Source organism: Lupinus angustifolius, chromosome LG06, assembly GCF_001865875.1.
Source record: "Lupinus angustifolius cultivar Tanjil chromosome LG06, LupAngTanjil_v1.0, whole genome shotgun sequence".
NCBI classification, from domain to species: domain Eukaryota; kingdom Viridiplantae; phylum Streptophyta; class Magnoliopsida; order Fabales; family Fabaceae; genus Lupinus; species Lupinus angustifolius.
Genome location: NC_032014.1, coordinates 11,148,829 through 11,161,088, shown reverse-complemented (window position 1 = coordinate 11,161,088; position 12,260 = coordinate 11,148,829). Strand labels below are relative to the sequence as shown.

Sequence of the window (12,260 nt, the reverse complement as noted above, 5' to 3'; positions counted from 1 at the left end):
TAAAATAAAGTTTTAATAAAACTTATAACATAATTATGTCATAATTTGTGGATATACACCAGGTTAGTTCTGAGGAAAGAGAGGTGGGAGGTAAAGTCACACTTAAATACCAAGTGTTTCCTTAGACAAAACTTTTCTAGACATGTATTTCCACTTCATTACATTTTTCCAGTAATGATAACTATTCATAAAACTTATATTTTGCAAGTAAAACATTTTTATTAAGATTAACCTTTTTAAGTAAGATTATTAAGCTAGACTTACTATTTTAAAGTAAGCCAACTTAAAAAAAGTCAATACTTTTAAATGAAGACTGTTTAACTCAATCTTACCACTTTAAAGTAAGCTAACTTAACCAAGATCAACACTTTTAAATCATTTTTCTATCTAAGACTTCATAACACTTTAGGTTTATAAAGTTAAGACTTTCTAGGTCAATCTCCTCATTTAAAGCATGCTACTAAAAAAACACAACTAATTTTATGATCATCTCAACACCTCCAAATATTAGGATAACATCGTGGGTTAATAGGTGTTGATTCAATAGTCATGAACTATAAATCATAAGTTAACATTTTTACTACTTTACAATCTAAAACTTCATAACACTTTAAGTTTATGAAGTCAAGACTTTAATAAATCATCTTTTATCCCAAATCATTACTTTAACTTGGAAATCAAAGAATAACATATGCTAAACAACATTTTACACATAATGCCTTTTAAAAATGAAATTTTTTCAACAAAAACTCATAAACATTTTGAACTTTCAAGAATAGACATAAACTTTTCTTAAACACAATAAAGGTTCATTTGATGTTCAAATCATCACCTTTAAACACATTCAAATACTAACAATAATTTTCAATATTTCTAATACAAATAAACTCATCTAACCTTGTCCAAAGATATAGTTTTTTCCATCTAAGAACAAGTAAGAAATTGTAAGTTTTACATAAGTCAAAAAATACACAAAGGTTCATATAATTTCATTAGCATCCCCTTTAGTCATGACTTACAAAATATTTAAAGAAAACAAACATAAACTCAACTCCATGAATAACATACTAAGAGATCATGATTTTCTCATGGTGTATGTAGAGAAAAATGGAGAAGAGAAAAAGAGAAAGAATACCTTAACTTTCTTTAGGAGAATTAGTGTAAAAATGAGAGGATGAGGTGAGATATTTATAGGAGAGTCTCACCCTCTCTCAAATCTGAAAATTAATGAGAGACAATCTAACTTTAAGCTAGCTTAGGTGATGTGTCTAATGGCGGTAGAGTGAAGAGATTTGGTGAGTGATTTAGGGGATTATGGAAGCTTTGACTTTGCTTATTTGATAAGTCATTGACCCATGATGTGATTAATACTCTGACTTGATTGATGCGACATGATTTCACAATTGAAGTCTTTGCCAAATATTACCGAGTTGCTTCGTCCAGAAATATACGATATACCGATTTAGGTTTTTTGCCCGAAACATCGAAACTTGAATTTCGAGGTGAAAATACCTAGAGATGCGTTATAGATAAACTTGGTGTGTAATTTGACTAGAAATAATATTTCGTAGCGAACGGAGAAATTGGAATTTGATTCCGAGTTATGGAACTCAAAAAATAGGCGAAAAATCGATAAAACGTCCCGAAATCGTCTCAAAAACTTTTATTCTCCAAAAATCTTGAAAAAACTAGGATAAGCAAGAATATTATAATACAAGACTAAAACTCAACTGATGTTTAGCCTAAAATATTAATGATTAATTTCTATAATTAATTCATTAACAACTAATTACTTAATTAAACGTGCTCGGAAAAACACGATGTTACAACCACTATGTCACGATGTATTCTCTCTCACCTTGGGTTGCAGCGCATTTGATTTCCCTTCCGTGAATGTGTAGGTTGTATGACTTTGAATGCCTTGAAACTAAACACGAAAACTAAATAGTGATTTGTGAGTTAAATCGTTTTCCTACTAACTCTAAGTTAAAGACATCATTTTAATCCTTTCTAAGAACATCTGAGACTTTCATCCACCCGGTCCAAGATTTATATTCTTGAACCATAATTTATCCTCGAATGTCTCGTTTCCAATTCCTATCGGTTCATGATCATTTCAACATTGTTTTACAAGGATTAATCTCATGATCAAAACGACATTTCCATTTAAAATATTCTTTGATTTCAAAATCACCATCTTTCATCAACATAAATAACTTGCATATTTTCAAATACTAAAACAGCCCCATGAACAATAATATTTCATGGTTTCAAAACATCGATTTCTAAATTTGCAAAAACTCATTTTTCACGTTCTTGCGTATAACAAGAGATAGAAAGCTTTTTAGAAAATCTTGATGGTTGAAAACGTTCGTAACATGCGTATGATCCTCATACTAAAATTTCGTAAGCAACTAATTGTTAGATTTCTAAGAGATTAAGAACAAAAGGGATGAGGTTTACCTTGAAGTTCTTGAGAGCCAAATGAAGAAGAATAAGAAGAATGAAATGAGGAGCCAATGGTTTCTCTACCTTGAATGGGCTCTTTAAGTAGACTAATTCAGATCAGGAGGGGGCAAGCCAAGGGTTTCTCTAGGTTTAAGTGAAAAATATTTAGAAATGCATTTTGGACAAACTTGATATCTATCCTGACTTGAGATAATATTTCAAAGCCAATGGCGCAATTAGAATTCAATTCTAAGCTACGACACTAAAAAACATCGAGTGAATTTGGGCCCTATAGTAGTCCAAAAACTTTCTGTCACAGAAAATTATGAAAATTTACCACAAAATAGGAATTCTCAAAATAAGACTAACACTCAACAACGGTTTAGCCTAATTCATTACCGATTAATTTCTAAAATTAATTTTTGTTAAAAATAAATAAATAATAAAATATATCGAATTTTCACGTTTTTACATACAAGATCTTGTTGTTCTTCCAATGAGTCTGAGCCTCCCTGTCCTGTCTAGCTATTGACATTTCTTGCACTTGTTTGGTAGCTGGGTGGAAATCCATGCTTTTTGTAGCATGTGTCAACAGTGTGTCCAATCCTCTAGTAGAATGTGCAAGTCTTTTGTCCTCTTCCTCTTCCATATGTTCCAGCAGGTCTGCTCCCAATTATTTCTCTTCATATTAGCCTTGCTTCATTATTGTTGCTTGAGAAACTCCCAGAGAACTTCAAATCTTCAAGTTGCATTTGTCTATCTTGTTGAACCAAGGTTGAAAAGACTTTGTTGATTGGAAGAAGAGGGTCATGAAGCATGATTTGTGATCTAACAGATGTGAATTGTTCGTTCAAACCTATCAAGAAACATATCACATAGTAATTCTCCCTATAAATTCTGAATGGTGGGAATGGTGCAGCTACATTTGTATTCACATATGCAATGAGGAATAGGCCTATAGTTATCTAGCTGCTGCCACAACCCCTTCATCTGATTGTAAAATGCTGCAATGGACAGTTTACCTTGCTTGATGGAATGAATTTCCCCAATAAGCTCAAAAATTCGGAATATATCTCCTTGATGGTATCTTTGATGAAAATCTGCTCAAATTTCTTGTTTTGTTTCTAACCACAACACACTCTGGACAATTGAAGGTTCAATAGAGTGATTAGGCCAAGATACAACAAGATTATTGCACCTTTTCCAAGCTATGAACATTTGATCGCGTGGATGTGGTTTACTCAGTGTTCCATTTACGAATTCTAATTTGTTTTTGGTCTTCAAAGCCATTGTCATGGCTCTTGACCAAGAATGATAATTTTCTCCGTTCAAGAGAGATGATATTAGAGAGGAACCTATGTTTTCATTTGGGTGCATATAGTAGGGACTTGTTAGATCAAGAATAGGATTCGTTGGATTATTAGCCATTGGTGGGTAAAAGAAGTGGAGAAGTCAGTGTTAATGATGAAACAAAAAAGGAGAAGAGAGGATGAGGGAATTGTATAGCAGTGAGGGCTGGAAGAAGATGGCGTAGAAGAGTCACCCTTACAAGGGTGCTCTGATACCATGTAAAAGATGGTAATGCATGGATAGAAGAAGAAGAAGAAGAAGAAGAAGATAAAGGATGAAGAAGAAGATGGTTGTAACCAAGAAAAAGTAAACCTCACAAAGAAAGCTTTATTTGAATATCTTGAATTCTTCTTAATAATTGCATAGAATCTCTATTACTTGATAATTAACCAACTAAGCCAGAGGTTATACTTATACTACTAAGAAGAATCAAGAAGAAAGAAAAGAAAAACTAATCAAAACTGAAAAGTTTCCATATAAGGAAACTGAACCTATAACTAACTAAAGAGAATTATGAAAACTTACTAAAAAGAGAAAGAAACAGTTTTTAGCTAACAAAGAGAAGAGATTATTTTGGGCTTTTGGGCTTGGCTTCTTGCTTGATATTGGGTAAGTTGGATCATCTATATCTTCTATTTTAACAGAAGGAGTTTCCTTTTGGTGTCTCACATTGAGTAGAATTGCAAACTCAATGTGGTACTTAAGTCATGACGCTCTCTCACCTAATTGACTAGTCTCTTGAGCTGGTCTCTCTTCATATGCTGAAGTCCTAACAATGAATGTTAGGAGTTTCACGTTAAGTAGAATTGCAAACTCATCAATGTGGTACTTAAGCCGTGAGACTTTCACACATAATAGACAGTATTTTGGGTTGAAATCTCCTAATGTGCTTAAGTCCGAACAATTGGTGTTTTCATTGAGAGTTGTGTCATGGAAATGGCTACTTATAGGTTGGATTAGGGTACATTACCAAATACTGTTAGTAGAGATGGCAAAACGGGCCGCCCGGCCTGTTTAGCCCGCGCCCGCAAATGCCCGCAAAAATTTAAGCGGGCGCGGGCATGTCTGCATTGGTTTAACGGACAAAATTCAATGTCCGGCCCATTTTAAAACGGGCTAACGGGCTTGCGGGCGGCCCGCAGGCATTGTTGAATAATTAAAAAAATAAAAAATTCATATAATAAATGAAATTAAATTAAATAAAGTAGTTGAAGATAAAAAAATTAACAAATTTTTTTGATATTTTATATGAAGTTTAACAAATTATATTAGATTACAATTATTTTAGGGAATAAAAATCACATTACATTAGAACTTATTTAAAATTTTCTTATTTTTTTATTAAATTATATTTATGGGCCGCTCGCATGCCCAACGTAAATGTCCACAAACTTAGCGGGCAAATGGACAAAAAATGTTTGCCCTGCCCGCAAAGAAATGCGGGCTATGCGGGCGCGCCCGCGGGCAATGCCCGTTTTGCCATATATAACTGTTAGGCAGGTGAAGCCGCCATAAGAGAAATGATTATCATAGTGTCAATGTCGATAGAGTGAAAGTCGTCGTAGACATCAGTCCTTAAAGGGACTGGCAATATCATGAGTCTCAGATTGAGTAGAATAATAAACTCAATATAACATTTAAGTCATGAGACTCTCCCACCTAATCAACTAATTTATTGAGTTGGACTCTCCCGTCCTAACATAAAACATAAAAATTCAAAGTTAGAAAATCCAAATATTTTATCCCTTCTTCATTTGATTTCTTCAAAGCTCTTTTGGCTCAATTTTTTCCTTCTTTGTTAAGTTGTGTCAAACTGTGCTTTTCATTTAGTAGGTAGTTTTAGTGGGTCACAAACTTATTTCATTCGTAAGAATGTCATTGGATTAGTAGTTAATTAATCTTGGAATTAGGTGTAAACCCACTCGCATGGTTGCCACAAAATAAATTATTAAAAAGTTATTTCATACATTTGCTTATATATTATTGAATGACTTTTGCCACATCTTTGGATGCCTCACAAGTCACAATTCACACTTTCTTTTCGGTACAAAGACACCTAGTTAGCCTTTTAAGTCTAATGTAACGTGGCCTTCTCTTATCGATGAGGGATGATACAATAATTTAATATTCCACGTACTTGACAATTGGATATCCCCACGAGGATGAACCTTTCAACGCATATCAACAACCTTTTTTAATACCAAGGTATCCCATATAGATTAAATTATTTATCAAAATAATTATCATCATTTTTAAACATATTCTTTATTTACTAATTTAAACCATTGAATTTCCCAAAAATTTATGTTTAAGATGTGAAGTAAATGAATCCTCACCCTTCTTTAAAAGTACCCTTCAAAAATTAGTAATCATTTCTCATATAATCACACTTTATGTATCATAATTTACTCAACTAAAAATGATTATACTAGACAAATTGTAAGTTATATGATTGATATAAAAGATAATATATTTAAAAATCGAGAAGTCATTAATAATGTTTTTTCTTTATTTAATTCTAAGTTTTTACTAGAAAACATACTCCAAATCTCGCCTGTATAAAATTAGATAAAACAGATTCTTGAAAGTATCAAATGTGCATGTGGATTTAATTGTTGAGATAATCCTTTAAAATTTAGGCATCATATATAAAAAGGATATATTAATACCGATATTAAATGTCATAAGTTACTATTCATCTCATACATTTAACTAAAAGTTAAAGGTTCGGATCTTATTAGATCAGATGTAATTGAAGAATCCGCATTCTTAATTCTTCATGCCAATTAGACTGAGAAAAGAAAGTGTCAACATGAACATTATGCCAATCCAATGGAAGAAAATTAAATTCTGATGAGTATACCAATCCAACGGTAGAAAATTATGCAATAAAAAAGGGAGTTAGGCCTAGATGAATTAGGAAAGGCCCAATATTGATATCTGATTATATGAAAGGATAATTTTATGATATAATTGTCTTCCATTTATCTTTAATTCAAAACTAATAATCTAAGATAAGGAAAGTGTATGATCTTTATCCCTTTTAGGATTTATCATCTTGTATTTAAGTGGCATTAGTCCTCTATGAGATATATGAAAAATCTATGGCTTGCTCAAATCTTTTTTTTTTCTGTTGAAAGTTTATTGTTATTGCTTAGTTATAGACATTTTACTTAAACCACAAGTTACCATAGCTCGTGTACCAGAAAAAATTGGGCAATCCATTGAGACTACAAGCCTAGCCCAAAGTGTTTAAGCATGTTTGTGGTTTATTAACTTGCCCTTAGTTGGCGTGGGCTGAACTTCAGCTATGTTTCGGTTGGTTTTTATGGTTTTTAGGCTTTTAAAAGCCTTGTAATTTACAAGGAAAGTATGATGAGTAAACCTCCATGTTGTGCACCAAATTTTGATGATAAAAACGCATGCAAATGGGGCAATAAGCATTGGTAGGATCGTAGGAGTAACATACCATAGAGCAATCTTAGGGATTATAACAGTGATTAATAGGGAGCGATTTACGTAAGAACGATGTGATATTAGGAGAAATGAGAACACTTAATATAAATTATTGAATTTTATTTGAATGGTAAAAATTAAAAGATACATGCACATGACTATTATGTGATCAATAACTAACTTTTAATCATAACCGTCCATGATTGAGTGTAAGATCCAGATTTATTGTACTGTTCTCCCTTATGTCGCTCTTATGATTAATAGGCATTAGATGAGCACTTACACTTGGAGTAATCATCCCCATCAAGTCATGATTCTACTCTGCTTATGGTCACACTTTGGAGGTTAAATATTGGATTGAATACTCATCATTAACAGCCATGCATTAACTCCCCCGAAGTTACACTCTGAACATGACTTGGAAGTTTATTATTGATTTAAAGTTTATACTCCTGGGTTTATATTTTATTAAAAGAAAGCTAATTCTTATGATGTCCACACTGACTTATTACTCACTAGAATGTGAAGCCTCTTATGCTATCCAATTCTTATTCTTCTTAGTTTCCACTTTTGGTTACTAAAATTCTAAGCCATGAGAGTTTAACCTAGAAAAATCTTCAAACGATTCCAACCTTCTTGGGATTATTTCATGATAGCCCTTGAAAGAATGTTAATAGTTAAGAACAAGTAAGTTAGATCTTCCATTAAAAAAAACAATTAGATTCTAACATACAAAATCAAATCAGGAAGTTACTTGGGATTCAATTAATACGGATTTTTTTCATTGAGGTTTTGAGTTCGAATCTGATTATTAATGTGAGGTTCTCATTGGTGGGGAGCTTATAAGATATAAAATAATCTAAACTTAGTCATAAAAAAACTTGTTATATATTAATATACCATTCCAAAATAATAATGTAAATACAAATAAAAACTTGTATAAATATAAGGTTGGGTTTATTTAAGTGTGAAGTCCTACATTGGATATGTGAGAAATAGTGAAAGAGTTTATAAGTAAGAAATGTTCATTGAACTAATATATTAAGATTTTGGTTTAAGACATGTTTTATTTATAGCTCTCTATGAAACTCCTCGATGGTTAGAGACTCCCCAATCACAGTATCTTACAACATATAAAAACTTCTTTCTATCAAATATTTCATTAAAAGCATCATTGGTTGGATTGTGTTGGGTTGCTTTGATTCTGAAATAACTATAAGTAGTCCTAAAGTCCATATAACTCATCACATGTTTATATTATATAAGTGTGAGCATAACTTGACCCAATCCGAATATTCATCCATATCTTAAGGAATCGGCCCAAGTCTGACCTATTCATCACACTCAAGATGAATGGTTCATGGTCCAAAAATTGACTCGAACAACTCTTAATGATGAGTGAGAAAATAACCTTATCCATTCTATGGACACTCTTTACTATTATGCTCTTATTTTTCATCTCATCTTCCTTAAGTGGAAAGCACACTCTTCATTTTTACCAAATTTGCTCTTATTGCTTTTCTCCATTTCTTTAGAAAGAAAAATGGATTATTTTTACGGGGTTGTTATACCATCAATGTCCATGTCCATTCTTATATAAAATGGTTTTGATCTTAACACACTTGCTCAATTTTTTGAAGTTATTTTTAAGCCTGTCATTTTTTCTCGAAGATAAATTTATAATTCTGGGTTGAAAATTTTGTACTGATTTAACTCAGAACTGTTATTATCATGCTTCATCCTCCTCAATCTCATACATGTTTGGATTTTTTTCAAATTTGGGGTCAATTCAAGATTTAAAAATAGATCTCATTAACATTTAAGGAAAAATGTGAAACAAAGTAACCTTATGTTAACCCCTAAATTATAATATACATTCTCTCTCTCCAATTCTTTCCTAAAATATTCAATACTAATTCATGCATGTTGCACATTGTTATTCTAATTCTTATTGTAATTATTCTCTCCATTTTATATATATTGATATTTAAAGTTATGCAAATTGTTTAAGAAATTATTAAATAAAGTAAAATTTTGATACCCTAAAATAACTTCATTTAAGTACACTGATATTAACTTAAAAAAATAGAGAAATAAGGGTAAAAATAGGACTACTAGATATGAGTATGGTTGAAAAATAAGATATAAACGTGTTTTTAGATTTCTAAGAAACACAAAAACTTACATAAGATAAAAAATTAAAAATATAAAAAAAACGGATGAAATACTTTTCCCCGTAATTGACCGCTAATTATTATGCTACTTTAAATGAATGCATAAACAAATAAGTCATCTTCTCAAAGAAGACATTGAATGCATCAACGGGTAAGTCACCATCTTGATTAAATCAAGGGAAATCAAAATAAGATAAGCCAACAGAGTTGCAATAAAAAAAGGTTATGTTCGAAACGCTTGACTTATTGAATTTGGATGAGCTTGGTTTCTCTGCGTAATACTTAATTTAATTATTGATGATATCATCTCCGCTGCAATATAAGAAAATAAAAGAATGTATAACTTTTCAATTATTTATATTAAAATTAATGAAAAATCTAAACAGTGATTTTTTTTAACACGTATCAGCATTCTATTCAATATTTAGTTATTTACCGACTCTATAGGGGAAGTGGATCACTTGTACTTATTGATATCTCAATGTACTAAACCAATCAAAATGGATTATTTTATTGGAGTTTGTTTTTATAAAAAATATAAATTAATATTTATATTATTTTTAAAAATATGATTAGTTAGGGACATGAAGACAAAAATTTTTGGGAGAGAGGATCCTTGTGTGCGTCTATATGCACCTCTTCAATTGGTGGGCGCCTAGAGGCCTAACATGGTGGCATGCTCCATGCATGTCTGTAACCATCTTCAAGTTTCTCTACTTATTTAATTTCTTTTATGCTTCCTAACTTATTGAAAGTGAAAGATATATAAAAGTACAGTTATTTTTACAATATTACTAAATTTTAAATAAAAATAATGCGAATAATAGATAATATATTAATCACACATTAATAAATATTAAAGTCATAAATTATATATCCGTTAGCTTCAGATTGATCAAAAGATTAATGGTTCAATTCCGTAAGCGACACTTGTCGGGAAATGTAAAGGTGACGAGATACATTTGATAATACAAAAAAAAAATCATAAATTATATATAATTTAATATGAATGATTAGATTAATTTAAAATAGTTTATCAAAAAAGATTTTGTTCTAAATATATATAACATTTGATAATGTCGAATGTAATAAATTATATTTATTAATACATTTAAAAGTTATACGTAGAATAAAATGTTTTTAGACTAAATATTTTCCTTTATTTATGATGACTGGCATTTGAAAAAAAAAGGTTATAAATTAATAAAAATAATATTTATGATCTCAAGAATTTGGAAATGGCTGATACATGAGAAGTAATGCAAATCTTTATAGTCCTGCATTATTTATTATATAATTGCACACAAATATAAAATATAAAGAAAACAACTAAGTGACCGAGTCTAACCGAATTTAACATAAATATATATATGGTCAAGAACTAAAATAATACGAACACGCATATACCATCATTCATCAAAACTGGCAACTAGTATTTGGTCAATGCAGACTTAATATAATATATTAGGTTATTCTCATACCTGACGGTAAGATTGTGTTTTTTGATCACCAAGATTTAACTTAAAACTTTTAAGTTAGGTCCATATTGCTAAGATTCTTATATATTTAATATAAATTTTCAAATAAAATATATGAAATATAAATATGTAATGTGTCATTAGATAAGTGAAATGTAATTATGGGAAAATTCACTAAAGTTTTAAGCAAAAGTCTTGAAAATGAATAACAAGCTTAATACATAACTTAAGATTCATAACCACGTTGTACCTAAAACTCAAATCTTAAATTAAAACTATACCTAAGATTCTGTTAGGATTAGGAATGGAGATGAAGTTGCCCTTATTACACATAATAATTTGGATATATATTAGACTTAATTATTTGATGTAAGTTTGGGTGTTAAATGAATATATAATTAAGAATATTATGTGTGCACTTTCAAAATCATGCATTAATTATACTCAAGAAATGGGACAGAATTTATCTAAATATATGGGGGTGGACCATGCAACTTTATGATCAATTCGTTAGCCAAACTTGTGGTACATCAATCATGCTCCTATACTTATATAGATCTTTTGATCTTGAATAAATAACTTATCCTTTTTTATCTCTATCTTTTGTGTTTATGTAATGGATAACGTTATATTTAGAGTTTCAGAGACCAACAACAATACCGTGGTCATGTCACTGCCATCTTCCAACCATTCCATAGACTTGGGAAGTTTTGATCTGGACGAGGCTCTTGCGGTGGCGGGAGAATCATGCCGCCAATTGGCGGTGTCGAAGACCATTGTGTTAAACTTACCGGCGGCTGAGGAGGTGATGACGGAGGAGGATGTTTGCTCCATTTGCATGGAAGGATTTAGAAGTAACAATACAAATGAGGGAAACAAAAAAGTCCCATGTGGCCACGTGTACCACTCAAATTGCATCACGCTCTGGCTCTGTTACTCCAACTCTTGCCCTATTTGCCGCAGCCATATCTACCCCTCTCCCTCTAGTTCCATTCCAGTTTAATAGGTTTAAGTAAGTACAACTTCATTTGATTCCTTCAAAGAATTACGCCTAATTTAGTTTTTCAAAGAATTTTTCCACTTAGGAGATAATAGACACCAAGTTTGTCTCATTGAGGAACATGGTATTGCGCCTAATTTAGTTTTTCAAAGATTTTAATAACTCATAATCAGATCTCGATAACTCCAAATTTTCAACTTGAACGGTTATTCCTAAAGGGCCTAAGGAATTCTTAATTGGAATTAAAAGACTTCTTTTAATTTGCTGAATTACCTTTTTTATTTCATTATGATATTTTACATCGTTGAAAGGTACCATTTTAAAACAATTCGCTGATGACAAAATTATCAACGA

The 12,260-nt window shown here is 31.2% G+C and overlaps 1 protein-coding gene across 1 annotated transcript; it reads left to right on the top strand.

Annotated features, from left to right (window-relative positions):
- On the top strand, positions 11,346 to 11,935 carry LOC109349825 (RING-H2 finger protein ATL7-like). The gene is made up of 2 exons (XM_019590821.1): positions 11,346 to 11,431; positions 11,551 to 11,935. The coding sequence occupies exons 1-2, from the start codon at positions 11,395 to 11,397 to the stop codon at positions 11,907 to 11,909; spliced, it is 396 nt and encodes a 131-aa protein (XP_019446366.1). The 5' UTR covers positions 11,346 to 11,394; the 3' UTR covers positions 11,910 to 11,935.

Bases quoted from the DNA above. Each gene is read 5' to 3' on its own strand.
- LOC109349825 (XM_019590821.1), top strand. From the start codon at position 11,395: ATGCAACTTTATGATCAATTCGTTAGCCAAACTTGTG. The intron at 11,432-11,550 runs GTACATCAATCA...TTAGAGTTTCAG, and splicing joins ATTCGTTAGCCAAACTTGTG to AGACCAACAACAATACCGTG.